The sequence below is a fragment of the Protomyctophum parallelum genome (genome assembly GCF_964188405.1).
Source record: "Protomyctophum parallelum genome assembly, chromosome: 3".
Lineage (NCBI taxonomy): Eukaryota > Metazoa > Chordata > Actinopteri > Myctophiformes > Myctophidae > Protomyctophum > Protomyctophum parallelum.
This window is the reverse complement of record NC_139698.1, coordinates 43648718-43676704: the sequence shown is the minus strand read 5'-3', so window position 1 is coordinate 43676704 and position 27987 is coordinate 43648718. Positions and strand designations below refer to the sequence as shown.

The 27987-nt window shown below is 41.5% G+C and overlaps 2 protein-coding genes across 2 annotated transcripts; one reads left to right on the top strand and one right to left on the bottom strand.

Annotated features, from left to right (window-relative positions):
* The first annotated feature begins 49 nt into the window (after positions 1 to 49).
* Positions 50 to 14658, top strand: rab11al (RAB11a, member RAS oncogene family, like). The gene is made up of 5 exons (XM_083761141.1): positions 50 to 387; positions 4720 to 4915; positions 8805 to 8998; positions 10162 to 10242; positions 12535 to 14658. The coding sequence occupies exons 1-5, from the start codon at positions 348 to 350 to the stop codon at positions 12672 to 12674; spliced, it is 651 nt and encodes a 216-aa protein (XP_083617267.1). The 5' UTR covers positions 50 to 347; the 3' UTR covers positions 12675 to 14658.
* On the bottom strand, positions 14003 to 27745 carry mex3a (mex-3 RNA binding family member A; the record flags this gene model as incomplete). The annotated part of the gene is given in 7 exon segments (XM_083761140.1): positions 14003 to 23627; positions 27020 to 27465; positions 27467 to 27536; positions 27539 to 27590; positions 27594 to 27653; positions 27658 to 27696; positions 27698 to 27745. Coding segments are annotated over 7 exon segments (1857 nt in total). The 3' UTR covers positions 14003 to 22485.
* Positions 27746 to 27987: the final 242 nt, after the last annotated feature.

The following is a 27987-nucleotide window of genomic DNA, read 5'->3' as shown; positions in this document are numbered from 1 at the left end:
AATGAGGGAGAGGCGGGGCTAAGCAGATGACGTAATGTCGTTCGGAAATGGCAAATGACAGCAGGCGTAAAGAAAGAAGAGGAGACGAAACTTTCCAAGGATAGTTGTTTGTAGTTCATTTCGGATTTGATGTCCAACAATAACGATATAGCACCACAATACTACTTCTTTTAAAATAAGTTAGTGTCACTGTTCAGTCTGTTGTCAGAGTGAGAGCTGCTGAGCTAGAAGCTGAAAACAGTGAACACGGCGGTCGTTCGGTCGGTCGGTAGATAAACACCAGAAGTTTGTTCGACCAGCATTATAGGACCGATACTCGGTAGAATAGTTACCGAAGAGAAGACGATATGACGAACAGAGAAGACGAATACGACTATCTTTTCAAAGGTTTGTAACGTCACAGACTGGTTTGATATAAGACTTTTACATTTTCTACATTGGCACAGATATGCTAACCGTTTCTACATAGGCTACTACTCTGTTCAGTTCTTCTTGGCCGTTCCAAAGTACGTTTGATTTGTACATTTCCATTTTTGTATTACGTTAAACCCTTTGTACTCGAAGCAGTACGTACTATCACACCGCATACATGTGTCAATTGCCAGCATGGAAAATGCCCACAAACGAATGCCCAGATGTCACTGTAACTTTGTTAATATGTTGGCTAGTTGGACGAACATATGGCTACAGCTTCTTGATTGTTAAAGCCAAAGCATGTGTTGCTAATAAGCACACAAGTATCGCATTAAGTAGAATCTGCCATGGAGGAGTCATCATCATCTTGCAGGCCTGTGATGCAATCGCGTGGAGGAAGTAGTGGTCAACAGGGGGTTGTAATAAACTGTATAGCAGGATATCATCAACACCGCTCAGATAACAGATTGGGTTTCTTCTTTTAAGGGGAAAACATTGCATTGACTACTAGGAAAACCTGTATTTGAGCCAGGCCTCCATCTGTGCCCACATTCAGTGTGTTTAGTCTTTTATAAAAAGTAATGTACTGGGGGAGGGGTATACACATTAGCATAAAAATGATTTTCAACCTTCCTCATTCCTATGTTTAAAAAAGTTATAATGTACGTGTGTGCTTATACTATATATCTCCCCTTCCCTTATTGTTCTCTACTAGTTCCCCTTATACATTGCCCTGACCTAGACGAAGAGAAATGCCATGCTCAGGGTCTTTTGTTCAAATATGGAACACTAAACAAGAGTCACCAAACTGGAAATACTTGCATGAAGTTAGACTGTGTGTGTGCGTGCGTGCGTGCACACGCTTTTGTGTCCACTGAACAGCTTCCTGACAGCAAGTAGGGACAATGCTATTTACACCTCCGCAAAAATAAATTGGCTTTCTAGCTTCTGGTGGCCAAATATCTTGTTAAATCTGAATTTATTGGAGTACATTGTGAAAATACACACTGCAACATAAGACACTAAACTGCTGATATGGGAATGACTGCCAGTTTATCATCTACCTTACCAGGAAGAACTAGAATGACTGGTTCACTCCTATCACTTCCTTTTTTAATGGCCTTATTTTTTATTGCACACACAGTTTGAGAGCATGCGTCAGTCAGGTGAATCATGATTGAATCACAGACTGCTCCCAGATGAGCAAAAGTTGTCCTGCTGCTATCCTGTTAGTGAAGTCATCCCCGCTTACACGTGCAGTCTTCCTTGCCTTCCTGTGAATGCATTCTGAATCCCTAGTACATTCGATTGTGATTATCAAAGTGAAATTTGTCACTAAATAGTAGATCTCCAGAACATAAACTCATTATTAGTTTGAACCATTTACTGACTATTCAGTTGACTTAAAATATTCGCTAACGCAATGACATTCTCATGCTTTCATTGCATACTTGAAGCACATTTCATTATAAAGTAACGATACATAATTTGTTGCCTAATGTAATTTGCTTTTCACAACTGATTTTCATTAAACAAGACGGTCTAATAATGGCATGGTCTCCCGTTCCAGTCTTAAGCGACAGATGTGTGACAAATTGTTAGCATTTGTAGTGTGTCTCTCTCTGCTGCAGCGAGTTGTGTTCCTAATTAAGCCAGCATGCCATGCACCAAATAATTATATTCAGTAACATTTCATGGAGTCTATCTGTCTGCTACAGTTACTCTGGGCAGTGCAGGCACTGAAAAGTTTTTTTTTTTTGCGATGTCATGCACATATTGGCGTGACGTGAGCTGTGATTTATTGGTCTACTTTGTGCAGACATTCAGACAAACCTTGGCTTGTAGACCACTTGGCTTTTGGCCTTGATACCTAGTTCAGATATCCACTTATAGCCAGCATTATGTGGCAATTTCACATAAATAGCACAGGGCAGCTCTGAATGGATTGAGTTGTTCAAGGTTAACCTTGTTTATGTTTCTTTTGGGTGAATCCCCAAAAGCACTCGCAATACTAGCATTCGATTCACTAACACTTTTGCCAGATCTAACAAAGTGTGATTCTGTTGTTACCTGTCCCTTTTAGTCTCAATATGATTGCACTGGGTGGGATAGGCCACGTAAGTTCTTCAGGGTTCTATCTTAGAATAGAAAGGTGTCATGTCTTTTGAGTTGAGGAATGCAAATCTACACAATGCTTAGTGGTTGGGTGTGTAACTTGGCCATGATATTACATTTCTCATGGCAAAGGTCCTGAAGGTGGTTGCATAATGTATTTTTTTGGTCCACCCTGGTTCCTTTGTGTCACGTGAAACCCAGAATGTCAGTGTTAACTCTTTGGCATGTCGGCAAGTTACCTAGTGGGGAAATGTAGTCAAAGGAGACCTCCACTTCTAAGAAAGTCTCAAATCCAGACCAGTCGAGTTGATGAAAGTTAACAAGTTGTGAGACAAGTGGACCATTGTCTGGCTTTACGTATGAGCCAGCCACATCAGTGCTGACATGTCTCTACTAGTGTCAGTTACAACATAGTAGTGTGATAATGTAATGAGCTTAACTAGGCAGCTAGGCTACAGTTTCCCTGCTGTAGGTGCAGTATTGCTTCAGTATTGCTTCAGATGATGGATGTCATGATTTGTCAATCAGACTTCAACATCCCACAGTTCCTATTTACCAATAGCAGGGCGGTGAGATGGCACAGTAGCTTCTCCAAACAATTGATTCTTGTTTGCCAATCATTTATAGAAATATGTTTCAAAAAATTCCTCCTTATGTGGTCGATTTCATTGTAAAGCTCTGTTCGCCATCTTACCAGTCATTTAGGCACAATACTTGGTTGGTTACCTGCCAAAATCGTTGTTGTCAGGCCCGGATTAACAATGGAATTTAGTGGTGCTTAAGCCCCACGGCCCACAGCTTGCAGGGCCCTTAGCGAGACTAATTCAAATAGGTACCGCTGTTGCTTCCGTCGTGGAAACCGTATTCATAGGTCACCGATTTCAATGTAACGCAACACAGAAACCCCTGCTAGTGTTTTTTGTTGTCAAACAGTTTTTATCCCATGATTTTGTAACCCATTTTCAATCATCTAATGTGATCCTGGGCTCTACACACCCTCCGCCAACCTGGGGAGAGCAACGGACTTAACTCATGCTTCCTTCATGCTTGAGTGTCCAAGTTGCTCCTTTACACCTGACAGGGGGGAGTTTCCCTGGTTGGACGTAGCGCGTGGAAGGAACACGTTATTCCAACCAGTTCCTTTCCCCTCCATCAGGCGCCCCGGCTGGCCAGGGGGAGGCAGTTTAGAGACCAGGATTACTGCATGTTTTTGTGAGGGTACCTAACCTAGGGGACACGGGGAGAACATGCAAACTCCACACAGAAAGGCCCTTTCGCCAACTCCGCCTTCGGGTATGGGCACTGATGACACGGAGGAGGAAGTCCAACAGTTTCTTAACCACTCGGTAGGAGGAGACTCGAAAATACCAGATCCAGAGCAGCATTATAACTATGGGAGCAGCGGCGATATACATACGGGCGATGTTCATTCACTGGGCACTTACGTGCCCTCACATCATTGGGCCTTAATTTTGATTTGGTGCAGCACCAGGGACCTAGGAGGGGTTGGTCCGTCAGTAAAAATCTTAAGCCAGGTTACGATTTTCTTTTCAACCAAGGTTCATGTTTTAGGTTATTAGAGAAAGTAAAAGATGATCATAAGTGTACATTTTCTTTCATTTCCTGCTTTCTTTCTTTTTAGGGATTTTAGCTTTTTTTTAGGCATTCGAGCATGGGGCTAAATATGTATTTTTTTACTACATTTTATAGCAATTTTGAATTTTCTTTAAATTATTTATTATAGTCCTACTAGACCCCCCCCCCCCCCCCCAATAAATTACATCTGGCCACACACGATCACGGGATCTACTGAATGTGTCAAACTGGCATATTGAGCCTAGGCTACATTCACATTCAGTAGATCCTGTGATCTTTTGTGGCCAGATGTAATTTCGTAATTTCGCCCCCCTGTCAAAAACGGCTAAAATCTCTAAAACGGAAGAAAGCAGCAAATGAAAGAAAATTAACTGTATGGTGTTAATTTCCCATCCCGTAGATGTTAACATGCGTATGAAGAAGTCAAATGGCAAGCTTAAAACTTAATATTAACATTCTGGATTTTTTTTGTCTTACTAATTATAGTACATCATGTGCTCTGGCATTCTTCCAAGCATATTATACTCTGTATTTATCAATTCCATTGATCTTTGACAATTGATTGTTTTCCAACCTAATGTTCTAATCTTCTAGTGGTGCTGATTGGAGACTCGGGTGTAGGCAAAAGTAACCTGCTGTCTCGCTTCACTCGTAATGAGTTCAACCTGGAGAGCAAGAGTACCATTGGGGTGGAGTTTGCAACACGCAGCATCCAGGTAGAAGGGAAGACAGTCAAGGCTCAGATCTGGGACACAGCTGGACAGGAGCGGTACCGGGCCATCACCTCTGCGTAAGTTATATAATGGACCATGACAACCTTTATGTAACTGTTAATGTTGTGTTGATAGTGTCATGTCTTTGTCAAAAGCTACAAAAAGGCTGTGCACAGCCAGCTACATTGCTGCTGCTGAGTTAGCCCTTTCGTGACCCTCGGTTACCTTTTCTGAATTTTGGACGGCGGTACCCTAGGTTCCCTCCAAGTTATTCCACTCTCCATAGGACGCAGCTTTACCTACTGTCTGTACACGGAGACCGAGGCAGTTGCTTGAGTGTTGGTGAGATGTTTCAAATATGCATACAGCAGCAGTAGGAGACAGCGGAAACGTGTGCGAAGTGGCGTTAATCGGCATTGCTGTTAAGTATTTTTAATCTTCTCTGAAATTCTCTCTTCCTCACCTCCCAAGACACAACAGCATTAAAAACATCCTGCATGTACGTGGTCGACCAATCGGAGGCAGTTACTAGGACGTGCCAGCTAGCCAGTCGCGATGCGGGAGGCGGAACATGGGAAGTGAGGAAGAGAGAATTTCAGAGAAGTCAAAACTTCCAAAAAAGATTAAAAATACTTAACGGCAACGCCGATTAATGCCGTTTCGCACATGTTTCCGCTGTCTTCTACTGCTGCATGCATATTTGAAACATCTCACCATCACTCAAGCGACCGTGTGGGTCTCCGTGAACAGACAGTAGCTAAAGCTGCGTCCTATGGAGAGTGGAATAACTTTGGAGGGACCCTACGGTACCGCCAGTCCAGAATTCAGAAAAGGTAACCGAGGGTCCCGAAAGGGGCTACTCCTGAGTGTCACTCAAGTGTTGCTCAAATCACACACAGTGTAAATGAAAAGCTTAGTTAAATAGCACAGGGAACTGGTTGGTTAACAGCAGTGAGTTGTTCATCCATTTATGGAACAGAGCAGTAATTGTTGGAATGGAAATGATGAAACAAAAACATTATTTTGATTGATGCTTCAGTGCGTCATTGGAGTACTATTTTATTTTTTAAGCCAACCCAACTTTTTTTGGTACTGCTAGCTTCACACCCGCTAGGCAATGTCTGTTTGTAGCTTCATGTCGCTGGCTTCCATTGAGAATGACTTGTAGCCTTTTGTTTTGTCGCCTCTTCGAAGCATTATGCTGAACGCTGCATTATGCTGAACGCTGCATTATGCTGTGTTCACACTAATGGCTACAAAGCAACCAAGCTTCTTTGACAGCTACTTTGATTGCTGTTGAACTGTTGCTCAAGCTACACTGGGTAAATGAAAAGGGTAGAATTAAAGACCACAGGAGAAATAATTAGTTTTTCTTCTGTTTACGGAATGGAGCAGGAATTGTGTGGAGAGAAAAGAGTAGTGGAAGTTGTGAAACAAAAACATGATTGATGCTTCACTGCGTCATTGGAGCGCTGAAAAATACTGAAGCCATCTGAACTCTTTTTTTCCTTTTTTGTAGCGTCTGTCAATCTTTTGAAACTGGCGTGTAGCCTGTTGCTTTGTTGCCACTAGCATGAACACCGCATTAAAGATGGAGTGCCACAATTCTTTTCCACCCCAAAACATGATCATCAGGTATTATTATTATATAAGGAGGAAGAACCTTTTCCAAAAAATTTACAGTATTTGTTAAAATCATGCTTTTATGTGGACACGCCCACCAGTTCATTAAGGGCGCGTTCGGAAATAGTGCACTGTGACTGAGCCCACTTTGCAATGCAAACTAATAGGCGAGTGCACTCCGGTGTGGAGCTATAAACATCTGAACTAGGCTTTTAGTAGCGTATATCTAGTGTGTGGCCGAGCATAGGCATGGTAACGTCCCGCCTGCCTCTGATTGGCCTACCGAAACTGCCCGTCTCGACTGTCCTCCGAGATGCGAGGTTGCTCCCTGGTGGGAAGTAATACAAGAGATTTCTCTGGTATTATAGTAAACTTATACTAAAAAAGATAAAGGGAAAAGCCTTTTTTCTTGTTTTTTACAGTAGCCTACAATGTTTTGTGTTTACACTTTAGAACACACCCAAATCAAATCATATTACGGCGTACATGTTCAATCAATTATTCCATCAAAGCAAACTGCATGAACAATTAGTTTGCCTCTTCTACAAAAATAAAACTTACAGGCAGTTCTCTTGTATCATACCGATACTAGGGCTGGGTGCAATAACCGCAATACCGCCATACCGCCGGTATGTAACGCATACCGCGGTATCGGGTTCATTACCGTGGTTAAAAAAAAAAAAGAATAATGAAATGAAAAGAAAAGTGTATCATAATAAACAGTGACGCTCAGTCAGTCTAATCATGCCAGCAACACAACAACACCAGAGGGAGTTCAAAAAACCATGTGCAACCCAGATTCGGCACAAACAAGGATTGATTGATTGATTGATTAAAATATTTATTAACAGTTTGCAGAATTACACTACATTTCAAGCACAACTAAATACAAAGACTGTTAACTGTGAGTGGACACTTGTTTACAAGAGGGTCCACCTAAATTCATTTCACTCCTATGCCACAAAAATGTGGAACGCCCTACCAACTGTCATTAAGATGTAAATCCCTTGTCTCCATCCACCCCTTTCCCCCCTCACTGTATACGTTTTCCCCCTTTTTACCTCCTTTATGATGATTTCCTGTTTTTGGCTTTATAGAAGTGCATAGTGTACAAAATGATATGATGAATTGAAAATGGTGGACCCTCTTGTAAACAAGTGTAATGCTTTATGGCAGGGGTATTCAATTAGATTAGGCCTCCTATGTGACACAGACAGAGTAGAAAGAAACGTGCCATTTTATCATGACTATTAGTGAGGACCTATTATCTGAAGATAGGTTCAAAAGTGGTCCTTTAATGATTACCGTCATTATGGTAATCTCACAATTAATATCGCACACACCATACCTGTAACTTTTATTAGCCCTCTTATTATTTGGGGGGGGGGGGGCGGTAATAACCGCCATACCGGCGGTATGGGGGCCGGCAATAACCGCGGTAATAAAAATCCCATACCGCCCCAGCCCTAACCGATACCGTATACTTGTATTATTTTTCCACCACCTCGCAGCAGAGCTCAGACTATCCAGCATAGCTATATTCACCTCGGTGGACAGTCAAGACGGGCAGTGTCGGTAGCCCAATCAGAGGCAGGTGGGGCGTTACCATGCCTATGCTTGGCCGCACACTATATATACGCCTTTTAGTAGGCTAGCCGCTAATTTACAAAACAAGTTGGCAAAGTTGTAGCAATCCGTTTTTGCGCACACAGACACACAGTCCAGTCCCCGACAACACACTGCATCCACGTAACCCTCACTTATGTCCTATGTCTGTTCTATTAGTACTCGAAATATATATATTTACCATACACATACACACATACACATACAGTATATTTAACTGTATAGTTTATGAATTGAATACATTGATAACGTTCCCTGCTGCGGTTCCCTGCTGCGGTTTGACACGGCCAGTATGAAGGCAAACGCAACAAATTTAAGTATGCAAGAATGATGCAACTTCTGTAAAGGTGTGAATGCGACCTTAGTCTCGCAGGCCAGACTGTAGGCGCTCACAATTTTCCAATGCTTCCGTCATACACACTGGACCAGGACCACGTCACGTACATTTGTCCTAATGTAAATCACATTAGTCGAAAATGAATAGCTTGCTGCTTAGCTAAAAAACTAAAACTAAAATTGTGAACGGAAATTAATAACGGATCACAGCTTCCTTTCTCAGCTTTCGGGAGGTGTAGTTCCAGACTATATACTAGCATTCGGAGATTGTGGAATAGTAGTCTGACTATCTCAATATCTGCTGTGCCAGTTTTCCTTTGAGCACCACAAATAAAGTGGTCTAATCGAATTTATATTTCTTTCTGTCTCTCTATTGTTTAGCTACTACCGTGGGGCAGTTGGAGCTCTCTTGGTTTACGACATTGCAAAGCACCTGACCTATGAAAATGCTGAGCGCTGGCTGAAAGAGCTTCAGGACCATGCAGACACCAACATCGTCATAATGCTGGTGGGCAACAAAAGTGACCTGCGCCATCTACGGGCAGTGCCTACAGATGAGGCCAAGGCATTTTCAGGTACTCTCAAATTACACGTTTAACGTACGTAGTTTTATTTCTGGACTGAATTTGAATAATTATTTTCATTTTGGACAGTACCAGACCAGAGAGTAACACCAGACCAGAGAGTAACACCAGCTTAAAATGTTAGTTACATGCAGATGCAATAAATTGTGGAACCACAATGACTCTGGTGGCACCTGTTAATTTTAAATTCCCATTCAAATAAAGTTTGAGTGTCTCAGTCAAATGCAACAATCAGGAACCTGAATTGTGTATGTGTGAGCGCACACACACACCACCACACCACACCACACCACACCACACCACACCACACACACACACACACACACACACACACACACACACATTTCGATTTCTTTATTTGAATCCACAAATTACAATTAATTTTTTACAAGGAAACAAATATAACGGGGTTGACAGTTCATGTTCACTTAGGGATACACATGGCACCTCCTTCTCCACACAGACAAACTGCCTATAACAGACGAGACAGAACAGTATTTGGCAAGTTGTTTGGCTTTGCTTTTTTTCATGCCAGCTATTCTTAGGCCACTCATGGTCAGTTTATGCACATGGCCCAGGCACACTCAAACTCACACACACACTAGTGTAAGCGACAAAGTGTGGTACATTGAGATGGGTAAAGTGCAAAAAAAATCACATTACGTTTGACGTGTTACCCGGGCCATAATGAATCAAAATTATGTTAATTTTAATATACTGTTCTGTCATTTTGGCCCCTATGATTTATAACATTTTACCGTTTTCTTTCCCGTTTTTTTTTTGCTTAGTACAAACCGTCAAAAGACAAGAGTAGAATTTAGTTAACTTCTCACAAGATCGAAAAAGAGGTTAATTATTTACAGGTGGCCTGGCTGCCAGGTCAAGTGTAACTTTGACAATGTTTAGCCATTTCCAATTAGTAGATTGGCTGTGCTGGGCCTATGTATTTATCTTGACCTTGGCTTATGTTTGGTTTAGTATTGTGCATAATGCTTTGACGTTTGATAAGGCTGCCTGACATACAAGAGTGCTGTTGGTCCACATTGGAGTGAAATTAAAAAGTAGGCTTCATAGTTTTCGTAGTAAATTAATCAAATGTTATTAAAAGTACATTTTGCAATATATGATGACATTGTGCGCTTGTGTTTTTACAGAGAAGAATGGCTTGTCCTTCCTGGAGACCTCGGCATTAGATTCATCCAATGTGGAGCTTGCTTTCCAGACCATCCTCACAGGTCAGTTTCATTGCACTCAAAATAGTCATTACCGTACATTTGTATAAAAAGCTATTGAAGAGCTATTGAATTTGTGAAAAGGTCCAGGTAAATCTTATCACCAAATTTTGCTCTCTTCTCTTTTGGCACTTGTGTTGCACTACAATTGGTGACATGTTTGATCTCTCTCTCTCTCCATACACACACACACACACACACACACACACACACACAGGCATAATCTGCGTCATGTGTTTTTGTTCTGTGTTTTAAAATGTGATTTTGAGATATGTTGTTAATGTTAATAAGCTGTTAACAACTTGATTAAAAAGTTGCATTGTGGATACATGTCGATGCTTGTTTTGTACACTAGGTGGCAGCAGAATCCAGTTAATCAAATGGCATATCACTGGTGTCCAGTCAATGGCTTGAACACTACCTGAGGTCTTTTTTATACAGTATGTCTAAAGCATGGGTAATTGGCAAACTCAAGCCCTCTCGCCATGTGAGAGCCCCTGTCAAGGCAGCTATTTCCCAGCAAGTCAGGGTCTGGTCATTCTGAAATAAAAAATTGAACCCACCTGTCTACTGAGGGAATTATACAGTTTAGTTTTGTTTCACATTTAGTTCCTATTACAAAAACCTGTATAACCAATTTATTTTAAGGGAGTGAGAGAGACAGACAGACAGACAGAGACCCATAGCAATTGTTTGGTCACAGATTGGTCATGCTCATGTGAGGGAGTGCCTTGCCTGTGAGTCAGTCGGATAGGTGGTTTCCAGAACTGCCAAATCGTCTGATATGCCCAGGCATAATGGAGATCTGAGTGTCCAGAACGACCGATCCGACCAATAAGCCCATATATAGGACAGATCGACTTCTTGTTCATGTATCATGGGTCCCCCTTCTGAAAAATCTGAAGTTGGTCGAATCAGCCGATATCCAACAATTGATGAACACACTAATCCACATATGAGTACCCTGGTGTCAGGGTACAGTATGCCATGATTGACCGTGCAGGTACTCTGACAGCGGGTATTGCATAACCAGGTGGGGAATGTATTTCTAACTTTCATTGTTCACAGTGCCAAGTAGACCGGCACCGGTCTAGTAATTTCTAATTCATAAAAACGCCAAACAAACAAGCCCCATTGAGCTAATGACAATACTAATTAGCTCATTAAAGTAGGAGTTGTTGGCTAGTTGGCCAGTAGGACCTGAACTGGAGACCCATCAGATCATGGTACATGTGCATGGTACAGACAGACATTGAGGGCAGGCAGATAAGCGGTCTGCCAGGGTTATGCTGTAGGTCACTTCTCTAAGTGTGCTATCCATCTGGTAACTCATAGAGCATTAAAAGTTAGTGGTAGTTTTACCATCAAACCTGTATTGTGTCACAGCTGTAGCCACGGAGCTCTCTAGGTCGTCCTCAGACGAGCCCTCCATCATTGCTTCCAGTCATCTCGGTTGTCCACATCTGGCCAGCTCGTTAGTGCTTTGCGCTCCCACGTCGTTCTTGAGTACATCCACGTATGTTAGTGTGGGACGTCCTCGTGACCGGTACCCGTGTGTTGGATCCCACAGCACTAGTTTGCTGGCTGGCAGCTCTTGGTGTCTTTGGCAGTGTCCTGCTAGTCTCATTCTCCTGGCTGCTGTGTCTTTTTTTACTCAAACTTATTTACTTTTCAGGGCTGAACTCACTGGGGTGTAGTTTTTATTAAAAGTTAAGCAGTGCCTAAAAATAGGTGCGGGAAGCCTGGAACTCCAGATGACAAGAGTCACTTGAGTCAGTGATCATGCCAGATTAAGATGCAGTTGTAAATCCTACAGTCAGGAGCCTATTTCACCATATAAAACGCTGCCCGTTTGCGACCTTGTTTTAGTCATATCTGCTACTAACCTACCTGTCTCCCCTCTGGGGGCACGCATTAGTACGACATCCTGTTAGTCCGATTATGTGGCCGGTTAAGACTCACCCGTGGCTTCCAGGTGTGGTTAGGGTTTGGGCATAGGGTTAGTATAGTTAGTTTGATCCTGGGCTCCCTCAGAGTTGTCCTTGAGCAAGACTCTGAACGCCTAACCCGATGTGCAGGTTGGTGCCTTGCATGGTTTCCTCCGCTGTCTGTGTGTAAATGGGTGTGAATGTGTGTGCGAATGGGTGAATGTAATGCACAATCTATGTAAAGCGCTTTTGGATAAAAGCACCATTTATGGGGCTCTATGGTCCAAATATTGGGTAGTCGTTTGATTATTGGGATGTCGGACTAACGGTACGCACCCCTCCCCTCATTCTTTTTTCTCTCCTGCAGCCATCTACAACATAGTGTCACAGAGGCAAATGTCAGGACGCAGTGACTCTGACTTTTCACCCAACTCCAACGTGGTGCCCATCACGGTGCAGCCCACACAGACCTCAGCCAAGCAGGGACCCTGCTGCCAGAATAACTGAGACCCAACACACCCCGTTACCTCCAACTCTAGGGCCAGGGAGAAGGTGGAGGAGACAGACACACGGTAGAGAGGACCATTACATGCAGAGGCACAGGTATAGGGGTTGGACTTAGTCAATTAAGAGATGTTCATGTGAAGAAGGAAACCTGAGTATGAGGAAATTTAGAAAACAGACTGTGGGAATGAAAAGGAGGAAGAAGCTGGAAAGCGACATCAGCTTTGCTTTCCTGTGTCATTCATGATCTGTCCCATCCATATACAATGCATTAAGCTTTGCTATCAGTATCTGCTTCTTAAATATGAAAAGAACTTGAGCAGATTCGAAGTAGTACGAAACTGAGGATATTCTGTCCCCTTGTATCTCATCACATTTCTCTCCCCCTCAATCATTCAACCATTGACATCTCTATTTAATAACGCTGTCCCTCAGTTCCCCTGAGCAACAGGTGAATTGGCATTAAGAATCATCACAGAATACCCCATATACCCCATTTCTATGGTCAGTCCCATCATTCCAAAATTCATTGCATTTATATCCCACATGATAACTTACTAGATGGTCTCCTTTTGCTGAAGTGTTTGTACTACAACTCTAGGTTAAGACTTTTGACGCTGCTTACTTTGCAGTGAAGGGTGTCCTATCACTGATAATTAAATCAATTTTTATGAGGGTGCTGTTAGGGGCAACTATCCTCGCTAATGGAGGAACAGGGAGTTAAAAGCGATCTCATCTCATCATGAGAACAAGTCATGAACCAATTCAATCTGTGTGTAACAGGAAGTCTCAGAGCAATATCATTCTGTTCCTCTCTTCTATATACAGTATGAAATTTCTCTTTTGATCTGAGCACATTTCCAATCCTTTTTTGGACACTGCTATTCTACTGACGAGTCACTCTTTCGCAAGCTTCTTCAGGGTGTTGTTTGAACAAGATACATGGCAGGTATTAGACAGGATAACTGTCGTTCTACTGTCTATGACCATTTCAGTACTTCAGCCCATGGGTGGGGGTAGAGTGGGCTGATGGCGGAGACCAGTTCAAATGGACCTGGTAGCTGGGATGGAGGAATAGATCATGTTTCAGGGGATGGGGTAGTGAGGGCACTCAGCCCTCCCTGCTCCCCTACAGTCTCTGATGCACCCAAGATGGCCTGTTTTACTGTAAATTAAATCCTCCACTCTGCCCACCTGACCCCCTCTGAGCTCACTCTCCTCTGTATTGAACTGCAACAGGAACATGCCTTCTGGAATCTCCCTCAAGAATAAACTTTAACGCCTTTAACTTGTTGCTTTCCTAGAAGGCAATGTAGCTTACTCGGGGGTGGGATTTGTTTAAGTAGACAATATAAATGCACTGCAATAACGTGGTCTTAACAATGCAGTTAATGTTGCAGGTTTGTATTTTTCATTTAAACTCTGCCAAGTTACAATCAAACGGCAGTGAAACAAGTTTCTTTCTCACTTTTGGAGGTATTAAGGTATTAAGTGAATCAGAAATTGATATTTATAAAACTTTAAAGGCCCAGTAAAAAACACATATCATCTTATCTATTCCTTGCATTCGGATAGCTTCAGTGTGCCAAATGCCATTCAGTTCCATTGTTTGAGCCTAAATGAGATTACATTAACACTGAAACTACTGTATCTGCATGGATTTAGATGGCACTCCAGATAAGATGAAAAACATGGTATTTTTTTTTAATTTTGGGTGAACTTCCCTTTAAGACTGGATAAAATATTAAATTACTTTGGTTTTTGTAGTGTGATGGGTTGTCAGAAAAATCTGTTTTGTTTCATGCCCTTTTTAAGTGTTGTTTGGAGTCAACACATTCATATCTATCCTGCTGACATGTATCTCCATCAACACTGTTCTGTCAACTTCACAGGTCCTCAATTGGGTGGTGTATGTTAAAGGTTTTTAGATGTTTAATCTGTATATTTGGAGTTTGGACTGTATAAATAAATCTCATTTGTTAATTCACTGACTCCCATTATTTCAATTAATTTGGAATTGCATTCTTTCAATAAATCAAGACAGACATGAACATTAGAACATAGCACACTGACTTTCTATTGATTATTTCATTTTTTGTTTTATTAGAAACATTTACAATACATCTTGAATCTTGGAAAAATAACAAAGAACGGAAACTAATATGGCGCAGATACAATAATAAAAGTGTTCCAAAAAATGTAAATCACAAAAAACATGTGCTATACGAAATAAACCTGCAATATCACATGCCTTGTAGGGGCATGCCACACTGTAACAGAGTTCAAAGACGTTCTTTTTTTTTCATCCATCAAAGTGACGGTCAGCCACAGAGGGCCAATGGCAAACCCTCTTAACTGTTCACATAGAAACCAGAAACTAGTGCCAGGTGATGCTGGCCCAAAAAACTAATGCACTAAGACCACTATTAGACCGGTATGTACTGTAACAGCTCTACTGTGCTGGAAGAATCTGAAACGCTACCAAAGACAAACTGACTGTATTGGCCACTTTGGAAGAGTTTAGGAATTTGATGGGCAGCACCAGTTCAGTCCCCATGCTTCACAGCCTTGGTAGCAAATGTGCCAACCTAATGTTTCATGTTTTTTTTTCCTCCTGCGTAAACTCTAGTGTTACTGTTGAGCTTAAAGTCAGCCCTTATGAGATGGCAACAGCTTTGTATTAAGAGAACACAAAAAAAAAGTGCAGCTGAGGACTGAAATACCTGATGCCAAACTCCTTTCAACTTGCTTGTTTCCAATGAGGCTCAACTATGAAAATCTACCAAGGAGAAACAACCCAAGAGTACTTATGTTAACATATTAACACAGATCCTGCACTGTTTCTCCCATCTAAGTGACCATACAACATACATGCAAACTAGTACGGATATGAATCTGTTGTGTGTGTATATGTGTATGCAGCTAGTTACATAGATCTACTACATGGTGCACTTTTTCCGCTATTAGATGTCTCCGCTTAATTTGCCCACCCTGTCTTAACACATTAGAGGAAACTTGATCATTAAGGCTTTGATTCTTTCTTCTTTAAGCTACCTTACACTCTTGCTATCAATCTTAAACTGTCCCAAGTAGTAGATATACAAAATGTATGCATGAAAAGTGTGTACAAGTTATGTGTGACCCATTGGAAAGGGCCACAGCTTCCTCATTCATTCCAAGCATTGCAGTCATAACATGTTTTATAGGTTTGATAAGTAAAAGTGAGTTTAGATTACAGAGGAAATGATTCATGGGTTGAGTCAGTAACATGGGGTTAGTTGAAGGGGAAAGGGGTTCATAGCAAGCAGCATCACACAAAGAATGCTGATGCAGGAAAAATATATGATCGAGGCACAAAATTGATGCTCTGTGACTAAAATATCTCCAAATCCTAAAAAATATTATATTTTCTGTTGTTATTCCTTCGTGAATGCACTGGTGTTTGAAATAGTGCATGTTCAAAGTTAAAATTTAAGCTACAGATCTTTCACATTCATTCATTTACACTGAAGTACATGAAGTATGTGGCTTTCCATAACTTTCATAAATAAAACTTCTAAATTTTTCATATTTTAATTATTAGTAGAAACTGACTTCCCTGTTTAGAAATATATTAACTTCTTGTACTTTTAATTAAAAAACAAAACGTCTTGAGGTTACTCATAAATATGTTGCTTCCATTTTTTTTTTACTTTTCATAAATAACATCCAGATACTGACTTTTTTCCTCTGCTTTCTATGAAATAATAACCCATGTTAGCAAAATAGATTTGAGAAACTGTAATATTTCCTCTTTTTTTTCTTTTTTTTTCATTTTAAGTCACTTTCTATAAATGTAACGTGGAAGAACTCAAATATAGTCTACGGTGGAAACCTCTCACAAATTCTTTCCAAAGAATAAACTAAAACTTAAAGCTCACATTGTAAATTGAGGAAATAATAAGCGTAAGGAGTGCATTAAGTTGAGTGGTCATCTTTTTACATTCAAATGCATTACTTGCTCGTCTTATGATTTTGACAGGATGGTAGAATTGCTTAAGTGCATTGATTGAAATAAGGATTTCCTATCACTCCTTAAGGGATTCTACAAAAATGCATAAAGACCTTTTCATAGAAAGAGAAGAAAAACACCAACAATTTCTATCATTTCTATTATAGTAAGCTTAATACAATATTGTAAATAATACTAACAAGAACTTAATGAATGAAACGTCATTGTGTGAACGAGCGACCCAACCCCTTTGTATCTCCATTGACTGTATTTCATACTGGGTGAGTTGGATAAATGAACCTTAACACCGTAGCATAATCACTCGAGTCATAATTAAAATTTCTATCTCAATTAGTTAAAACTACAAGGTAAATATAAGGATTTAAATGGACGTCCATTTTAAGATCTTAAAGCTTTGTATACACTCGTCTCGAGATGATGAAATCTTAATGGGATCTTACTTTTTTCAATAAATCTTACTTCATGTACTATATTTTACTAACATGCAATTCAACTTAAGGAGAATATAGTTAATGGCTCTCTATATATGATATTAACTGAATCCACAGTGTTATTTTATCCAAACAATGTGGTGTTATTACACTGACAACTCATTTATGTCTCAAACTGCTTACTCAGGGTGTCTTTAAAAAACAGTAATTCTGCTTGAATTTTGTCTACACTGTAAACATAATACCATATTCTGAGTATTTTTATATCTGGGGCTCATTTACTTGAACTTTAACCTATGGATCAAAGTAGTTTTTATCTAACATGGTAATAGAGAAGTACTCTTAAAATACTTTTAAATCTCAGTTGGGGCTGATGTGCCATGGATTGGTGTCTTTGGGGAGTTGTGAGTCAGCTATAGTGTTAAATCTATCTCGAAACACTGAAACTTGATATGCCATAATTCTACAGATAATTGACTGTACTCTCCAAAAGGTTCAACAGTCAGAGGAATTTTAGCTTTGAAAGCTGATTATTTCATTGACCCGAACCACCAACAAATTCAGTAAGTCCTGTATTTCAACCTTGAAAGTTTTGTTCTTTGGCTACATTTGACCATGTCTTTCAAAAATACAATGAAAAGTTGTTACAACAGCTAAAAGTATCAAACAGTGCCATCAATAATAAAACAAAGGAAACAAAAAACTATTTTCACTATGTAAACACCAATATCCTCAAGATATGCTATTTTAACTTAAAAGTTTATTCCTACATGCAAGTAAATACAAAGTAATGAATGTAAAATAACTTCTTTCTTGAAAGAAAAACTTTTGGCTCAATGCAGTTCACACGGACAACATAATGATTTGCAATAAGGGAGTGAGAGGTATATCTTATTATATAGTCCCAGCTTTAAGGTCTTAATTATCTGTCAGAGTAGTTGGTGCAATCGGTCATATAACCACCAATGGGATCCAGCAATGACAAACAGAAAAGGCATCAGGCGTTCATCTTAAGTTCTTTAAAAGCATTTTGTCTTTCAAATAAAACAAATTCATGAGCTCTTTCAGCCACAAGAAGTCATCTTAAAGTTGGTATTTGAACACCCCGTCTTAAAATCGTATTCATTCATATTCAAAATAAAGACCGGGATTTAAGCAATCGTAAATGACTGAATACAAGAACAATTACCATACATGAAACTGCTACTAAGCAATTATGTCTCTTCCCACATTGTTATAAATCCATAATGCATTGAAAGGAGATTTAAGACAAATGCAATAGGATTGTCATAATGAATGAAGATCAAATTTGGATGTATGAATGTAATGAATTTATTAAGTGGTCTGTTTATTGTCACATTATATTCATATTATTGCTTTTCAACTTATTATACATTGAAACGGATTCATCCAAAGGTTTCTGGGGATGATTTTTACTGATAACTTTTCTATTTGAAAGTTTGGATTTATACATGTGTAGATTCATAAAGGCTATTCATTACAGTATATAGTGTCTGGTTAATTTCCTACCTATATATTTGGATGAAATACTAAGTTAACCAGTTTACATAAATTTCATACATGTATGGATCTACCTAATATAGTTTTATGATCAAAAGGATGAGGGGACGCATATGAAAATTCCTTCTCCCTAAAAGTCAAAAACGTCTTTTGATTCCATACACCAAACATTGAAAAGGTCATTTTCTTTTTGTACTAAAAATAATAAAACCCTCACTTTAAGTGGGCATCTGTCTGGATCTTCATAACTGATACATATATACAGAGATGCTCAGAACCTTTTCCCCATAAAGTACAATACTCATCATCTTATACAGCGTCTAACCAGGGAGACTCTTCAGTAATCCCTCTTTCTTATACCAGTGCAAAGCTCAACCAAGTCATCAACACGTACTGAATTGGATGAGAGCTCTCCCAAAATTATCACTAGTACTACTATTACAAAAAGTAAGAACCACCATAATAGAACAAATGATAGGGAATCCTTATGTGCATGTCTTTCCAAGTCTATGAGGAAATATTCACCATCAGTGGTCGGTTTGGTATTAATCAAATGCTTATTATTATTTTTATTTATTTTTTGTGTTTTTTGCTCATTTATTTAGCAATAAGGTGCTTTACTCTACATTTTACGTAAAGTGATTTAAGGGCCTAATTTACTGAATCCCTCTGATCCCCTCCCACACTGACTGATTCACATTCTTTTCTCCAGAGACAGGTACGTTTTCTTTTTTTTGGGGGGGGGGGGGGGGGGGGGCAATACGATCAAAAGGCCTTGTTACCTTGCTTGCCAAAGTGAAGGCAATATTCATATTTAAAAAAATTAAGGCGGAAAACAAAATCAAAACAATGAGACATCAATACTAATTTAAAAGAAGTGTCATACTGCCTTGAAATTGATATTGAAAGATTAGGCCAAACCACTGTGCAATGTTGTCATTCATAAAATGGTCGCTATCATTTATTTCTCTTATCATATAGGATTTACGGTACTCTTTTTTGCAAGTATAGTGCTTTCGTCACAGTCCACAGACAAAAGGAGTGGTCTGCTCATTGTAAAAAGAAAATTAAGTGTGGGTGGGGGGCTGTTTTTCCTAGCCTCGGATGCAACAGCCTAATATAATTATTCATCCTATTTCAGACAGAAGCTGAGTACAATTGTTCAATAATAATACCAGCAATATGACATAATCCATGCTAATGTGCATGTATTCACCCGTCATCGCTGTCAACCTAAATGTGGCAACACCTTGATACATCAAGGATTCCTTAAAATTACAGGATCTGCGAGGGCTCTTTTCTTTGGAGCGACCTTCCCTCCTTAAAACACCCCTCCCTCCCCACCTTTTCTTATCGTTCAACAGCTGTAATCCCCACCCCCAGACCATTTTTGTCCACCCCTCTGTAATTCCCCACACTGGGGCTGAAGCAGACGCAGAGCGTGTGTAATTTGATCCAGCACGAGTGGTGGCTAAATGGGGGCGTTTCCGCCACTTTTCCTGTCAATTACAATTGTCAGATTTTATTTTAGAATCCCAACGCAGAGCCATGGCTGGCTGCGGGTGTCCACAATGAGGAGGCAGCTGCAGGATGTCCCACACAGTAGCTAGGTGGCAAGGGTGAGCCAGGAATGAAGGGCCAGGGGGGTGGGGACTGCCTGAGCTGTCACACAAACAGACCTTTATCCAAATTTCAGGAAGGTGGGAAGGCAAGTGGAGTAGAGGTATAATGCTGCTCTCCACATATTAAAATATGACTTGCCATCACCCTGGCATGTGAACACATAGATTTGTTTTTCATTATTATGAAAGGCAGCCGCAGAATCATATTGTGTGTCATTCAGGTTGAAATATCTGTGGCTGATGCACTGTAGATAATATATTTTTCTCCCAAGAATGCTTAGTTTACAATTGCTGCCAAATTCAACCAGCTTTATATCAAATGTGTTCTTCCTAGTGTTAGAACAAAGGAGGCCCCTCTCCCTGGTAGGGATAGCTCAGCACAGCAGAGAGGGAACAGAGGAAGAAAAGGAGGGAATGAGAGGAAGGAATACGGAGGGGATCCTATTCGCCCAGCTGCACCCACACTCTGTGAGACCTGCCCCCTCCATGTTTTTAACAGTGGGGTGGGGCAATCGGCAGTTCACTGCAGGGCCCCGTTTCACATACGGCACCACAGTCCCCACACAGCTCGCACCTGGCCCATCCCATTTGACTAATTATCAAAGCGTTGCTCCAGGCCGTGTCCAAGCACTCTGGGGCCCATGCCACCACCGGACCCAGACAATGCAACCCCACTAAGAGAAGCAAAGCATTGTGGGACAGCTGTGGTCATTACTGCATTCAAAAACCAACAATCGAACTGTAAGGAGTGAGGGGTGGGGTGAGTTGGGGTACTGCGTGAAGGCCACTCCTTAAGAATTGAGAATAAGAGCAGGGGACTATAAAAGAGACCTCCAACTTGAGGTCACATTCAGTGTACCATGAAACACCTGCTCTTGTACAGCTCTGCTAATTACAGGGGAGACATCAAGCCCCTGAGAGCTCCCATACAAAACTGTTATCATAGAACGAGCAGAATGAAGACCACTGATTTAGGCTTCTGTATTTTATATTTTTGACCAGTTTAATCAGACTCTACTGCTGATTTAGGAAACCGCTTTACTCAGCTTCTGTCCACACATTAATGCTCCCTTTTATTTACACTCTGTACACCTCAAGAGAAATGCTTGTCGGCTGGAGGTCTTGTTTTGTCTAATATCGTTCAGCGATTGTGGCCAAATGACCACATAAGACAATAAAGCGTAGATAAGGTGGCTTTGAAACAACTCCATCGGGGAGAAGTATCTCAAGAACTTGCCAAATGGACGAATTCCAAGGCTTTTGGCCTTACAAATTAAATCAGTGCTTAAACGCCAGCAAGAGACCACATGTTTTTCAAGTGCCACAATGAGCGTTCCTGAACCTTTTCACTAAACTGCAGTTCAGCTCAATGCATTGACTAACGTTTGACCAAGTAATATGTTAGCAATTAGTTTTGTATAGCTTCCATCAATCTCTGTAAATAAAATGTAAAAAATATAACCAAATATTATAAATAGTATTCCCTATGTATTGAATTAATTGAAAATCTGGTCTACCTGGTGAATTTGAACTAATTTCCCCCCCCCCCCTTCTTTTTAGGAGACTTTGACTGGAACCAACGATCTCCCTTAATCAATTTGTTAAAATTAATAATACCACCTATTTTGGATCAGTCACTATGGAATGAAAAGGGCAAAATTTCAAGGTATGATTGACAATCATATCAGAGACCAAGACGATTGTAAGGTGCGATGAAAATTCAATCTTTTTTTCTCCTTCTTGTTAAGAACATATTGACTTTCTAGGTCATTTAGGTGCAGATTGGGTACCTCAACAATCATCCTCTTCCTTCTATATAAAACCACTTCATGGCAAAATAAAAATTTGAATCATAAAATGTTCACATTACTATCTACTTCTGCCTATACTGTGATTCATGAATGAAAAACAGCAGCAGTCAAAAAACTGAAAATGCAAGGTACTATACTTCTCTTATAAACAAAACTTTTAAAAATATATATATGCATATATATATAAAAGAAAAACTTAAAAATATTTCTTATACTTTTTAGTAAAGCAAGCAGCACCTTCTAAAATACCTGCTTGGTTGTTTTTAAATTTTCTGAAAAAAAAGACAACAAAAACAAAAAAACAAAACAAAAAAAAGTTACTTACGTATTATAATAATCATAATAACAGTAAATAATTATTGAACAAACACTGATGGAAAAAAAAGATAAAAACTGACATTTCTACTTTTTTTTTTCTTAAGAGAATATCCGGATGGCCTGCGTCACCAAGGTGTGGCACACGGGGCACTCCGGGTGGTTAAGCTCACAGATTCGGATGGCACACTCCATGCAGAAGAGGTTATGGCCACAGGGCACAAGGGCGGCCGTCACTTTGCTTTCAAAGCAGGTCATGCAGTCCCGCAGAGTCGGTGGCGAGTCTGGCACAGGCAGACGGCCATGAAAACCCCCACCGGCTGAAGTGGGCTCACTGTGGGCACGGCGGGCCTGGGCATGGGGTGAACCGGCCACGGCCACAATGCTGGTGACTGAAGAGTTGGTCGTGTTTCCTCCGCCACAGGGCTCAGGCAGACCTGGGGAGAGTCTGGTCAAGGGAAGGGGAAGGCCTCCGAAGCTCTTGGACCGCTGCTGGGCATAGAAGGCCACCTGTTTGGGATAGTCAGGGTCACCCCAGCTCTGGGTCCCCTCTGATCCAAAGTAAGAGCAGGGCTTCTCTCCAGAGCTTGAGAAATTGCCCTTGGTATAGATCCCCCCTCCATCACTTCCTCCTCCTCCAATCATGGCATCTGAGAAGTTTTGGCGGTAGCTGCTGGTGAGGGGCTTGCGCTGGCCCCCCTGCAGCCCCCACACCTGCTGTAGCCGGCTCTCCAGACCGCCGCTGCTGCCTGCCGGGCTGCTTCCGCCATCAGGCCCCAGGCAGTCATTCTCGTTGTTGTGGTCATGCAGGCCTCCTGTTCGGAATGCAATGTGTGCCTCAATCTCCTCGCGAGCACGCTCGGCGTTGCTTGGTGAACCGGTTATCTCAAAGACGGGGTCACGGTCCCGACTAGGAGTGACAATGTAGGTGCAAGTCTGCTGTTGTATGCGTTTGATAGTGGAGCCCTTGGGACCCACCACGAGCCCCACCACACGGTACGGCACTCTCACCTGGATGGTGGTTTGGCCTGGTAGTGGTGTGGGTGGAGAGCCACTGAAGGATACACCCAGCTTGTTGCGGGATGCCCGGAGCATGGAGAAGTGCTCCGCAGCAGAGATGATCTCACGGCGAGCCAGTGCAACATCTTCCTTACGGCCTGTGATCAAGAACACGGGCTCCTCTCCTCTGACAGGGGTTTTGATGTAAGTGTTGGTCTTGGCCCGCAGGGCTTTGATCTTGCAACCTGCAGACATACCAGCAAAGGTTTGAATAAAGCAAAAGAGGCATTATTGATTCAATTGTGCAACACAACCAACAAAATATGTAATTATAAAACCATGCACACACTTTTTGGCAAGATTTGGTAAGGTGGGAGGAAAATGAAATAGAGACTGCACAGAATTAGTGTAAAGATATTATTTTGGGAAGAGACTTGCAGCGTTATCTACCTTAAATTCAATGTTTTACAACAATTCCATTAGTGCCTTCTAATTTAGTTAGACACACAAACACAGATGATGCAAAGCCTTAGAGAACTAGCATTGATTGTAAGGGAGAAGGATAAGTGCAGTACTCTCATGTAAAATAACTAAGTATCTAGATTCTATACCTGTCCTTTGCTTGAACTTGATGGTAATTAAGGCAAGACATGTGCATCAGGTTTGTGCCACAGATCGTTCTCATTTGCCCCGTTTATATGTGTAATAACTTGATAGTAAGTGCATTTAGGGGAGAAACTCGATGTGAGAGTTCTGGCTAATGTCATTTCATGTCAAATTACCTGAGGCTGCACCAGCATTGGAAAAAGGCACATTCGAAGTAAGTACATTCGAAGTCAGAAGTCGATGGCATCAAACCTTAAAGCAAGTCCATTTTCAGTAATTTCTCTCACCAAGACTACAGTCTTCATTGACCACTTGGCCAGCCTCAGTTTGGTCTTAAAGATGCCAGTATATCTCTTAGGCAAAGTAACAATCATCTGCTACAGATCTTATCACATATTAATAGGCTTGTTACATATCAACTTTCATACTTTCCCTGATCTTAATCTTTTGACATTGTGGACCCTAATCATTTCATTCAAAAACACTTTTAATAGCATGGAAGTCTTGATACCTCTGGCTAAAGATTATGTGTTTTCCTAATGCTACTAAACAGCCTCATTTACTACGTAACACTGACTTCACAATGCACCAGCAAGGTGAAATTGATACTTTTTCTTTTTTTTGCTAGCTTATACTCAATAATAACAATAATACAAATATAGCCAATGCCTAATATTACGATAAAAATGTCCATGACTGCTGTTTTGGAGTTAACAGGGCCCTTGTTTTTAACTGTGTTAAATGGTATAATTGCCACAAAATATTATTGTAACAATGGACAATCCATAAATGAAATTAGTTAAACTATATTATACATTATAACCAAAAGGGCAATCTGACAAGAATATATGAAAAGTCACATTTCTGGAAGTTATCCCCGAGTGCAGTTGTAACGCACGCTTCAGGTGTAGTACAATGATCTTCATAGTCCTCACTACACCATCATGGCATGCATGTCAGATGGAAAGCATGCACTTTGTTGTTATTTTAAGTGGGGCCTACACAGTAAAATCATCAGTGAGGTCATTTTTATGCTGATGGTTACAAATGTAACCAGATGGGCATGTGAGTCCATATATTTGTAGATTTTACACTCTCAGCGTTACAAATGTAAAATCAAAACTGAGGATTTTACAAATAAGCTTTAATCTAGTGAGGTAGTCAACATATTACAGAAGAAGGCGCAAGAGCCTCCTCTGGAATCAATGCCTGTGACTTTGACAGAGGAGAAAACGATCATATTCGTCCCCCTTTCTCCGTAACGGGACGATACCACTTGCCAGATTCACCAGGCAGGCAATGATGCATGGTCCTGAGGAAGGAGGGGCGTGGAGCATCAACTAACGAAGGCCCTAAATCAAAAGCAGCTCATCTCCAATCCCCCAAATCAGCACTTCTTCTCAGTCAAGGCAAAAACAGCCTTCTTGCTGCACTTGTGCTCACTGGGTCCACCCAGATGGCTGTTCTTCGGTTACCCCATTAAAATTCAAAGCTTACACTTCAGAGTAACGAACAGGAGACGCAATGGGAGATGAGGGGGCACTTACAAACTATATCGACATCAGCACAGGCAGGGGGGGGAAAGTAATACAGCCAAAACAAGTCATCTTAATTCTTGTGGATGCCACTTGACTTGTGATAATGATCTTCTTATTTTGTGTAACAAACATAAATTAGGATGAAGTGATGTGTCCTACTCAACCCACTGTCTCTCCCCCTTTCTCTGCCTCCCTTTGACTTAGGCAGCCATGTGGTATTGAAAATGTGCAGTGAAGTGCAGCTCAGGAGGAGCTCTTGTGTTGGGTTCCTATGCATGACTCCCATTCAGCTTTTTAGATGCCTCTACTCCTCCATCCATCCAGGTTTTTCCTACCCGTCTCTCTCATCACAAACAGTAAACAATGGGTGCAGCCACACCACCATATATAAATAGAAGAGGAGGGAAATTAACTTCTTGTACCTGGTGCTGACCGAAAATATACTGAATTGAAACTAGTTCTCAACTTTTGGCAGGTATAGACATAAAAAAGAAAGAAAAGACAACCTACCTACTTAATTTATTGGAAATTCTTTCAAATAAATAAATAAAAAAGACTATGTGGAAAAACAAAAGAGCATAGGTTCTTTGATCCAACTTATCGCTGAGTCATGGTTCAAGACCATCCAGAATGCCAAGTGATGGTAACACAGTGTAATGAAGTGCCCCTCCCCTCATCCCCGCACTTTAACACCTTTGTTTGACAGCTGCTGTCATTCAAGTTCATGTCCAGGTAAAAGAAAAAGAAGAAAATAACGCCAGACTGCAGAAAAACATGTTCTGAATCTGGAATTTGACTTTCCAACTCCAAAAGGGGGGAAAAACATGCTCTCTCCATTGTCCAGTTGTCACATGGGGCAGTGCTCACCATAAACAATGAACTGAATACATTTTAGAGGGGCAAATATATTTAACTAAAGACAGCTGTTAACATCAAAGCTGCTATGCTGTGATGATTTAAAAAATAAAACGTGTTAATTTTCAAGTAAACAAGTCGAGATGAAGCAGCATTCCTCTTTGGCCATGTAGCACGTTGCGTTTTTGAACAGTCTGGCGCGTTTCAGACGACAAAGGAAGCAAGTGCTCTCCCTGCTTCAGTGTGTGTGTGTGTGTGTGTGTGTGTGTCTGTGTGAGCTGACATTGATGGCGTGGATGGAGAATAATGCGCCCATGAGGCAGCGGTTGCACACATGCTTTTGTGTTCCCCTCGCATGCAGTTCATGCAATGAGCACAAAGGAGCGAACGAGTCGTTACAACGTATCACTCTCCAACGACTGGATATGAACTTGAAACAGTGTAACAAGAGTGGGAGCCCGACGTCTCCGTGGAATACAACAAAAAAAACACACACCACTCCCTTTTCTTTGTCAATAACACCAGGTAATACTTACAGAACGCAAACTAAATCACAATGCTGACCACGGGGAGATGTAAAATAGCTCCATAATAACAACATAACTTTGGAGAGAAAGATTTTTGATCTGAGCGTTTACCTTGTCTCCCCACTATTTCGGCCACATGTTCGGAGCTGGGCACGGGAACGCATTCTGTTATGTTGCAGCCTCGTCCTTTCGTCTCACTTGAGGAGCTCTCGTACAGGGCACATAACTTGCTTTTCCCTTGCAGGATCCCCGTGTCCCCGACACCTCCGACATTGTTGGTGTGGTTGTGATGGTTGTTGTTGTTATTGTTACTCCGGTCCTGTACTCCTGTTGTTGGGGCTCCGCCGCCGTCCTCGCCTTCTCCGAGCCCCAACAGAGACAACTGGCCCAACGCGACCCTGAGGGCACGGGAGTCGTCTTCTTCATCATCGGGCGGCACGAGGAGACCTTCGCTTCCGAAGCCGGAGCCGGCCAGATCCCCGCCGTAGCCCCCATTTTTCTCCATGATCCCTGCTAGAACCAGCAGGCTAGGCATGGCTAACAAAAGAGTGTGAGACAAAGACAAGGGAAAGAGACTGGAGAAACAGCACCCGTGCCGCCGCCTCCTCCTCTCCCCCTCCTCCTTCCAATTCCCCCTTTGCGCTAGTCCCTCCCATAGACCGGCCCCCTCTCTCTCTGTCCGCTACACTTTCAATACAGTCTTCTTCTCCCAGGCAGCTCTGGGCGAACGGGACACAAGGCCGTCTGCACGAGATGGGCCAGGCTATGTATTGCTCCACCCCGTCTGGTTACACAGTCCCCCTCCTCCTCTCCCGAGCCGCCCTCCCGTTGTACCATTCCGTCTCAGGTTCCCCAGCCTGTGGCATTTCACAAAGCTACCCCGCGCCTTCCTTCACCTATAGAAAGAAAGAAGGGGGGTGAAAAAAATTATCTCACCGTTTCCTTTGTCCACCCCAACTACTACTACCCGCCTCAGCTACACTCAATCATAATATTTCTTGAAATGCAGGGCACAGACTGCGTCTTAGCGACTTATTATGTAATTATAGCGGGGCGAAAACAGTTGCGCATCATAGGTG

Coding starts and splice junctions, on each gene's coding strand:
- rab11al (XM_083761141.1), top strand. CDS start 348: ATGACGAACAGAGAAGACGAATACGACTATCTTTTCAAAG. Junction 4,916..8,804: donor TACCGGGCCATCACCTCTGC/GTAAGTTATATA, acceptor TCTATTGTTTAG/CTACTACCGTGGGGCAGTTG. Junction 10,243..12,534: donor TTTCCAGACCATCCTCACAG/GTCAGTTTCATT, acceptor TCTCTCCTGCAG/CCATCTACAACATAGTGTCA.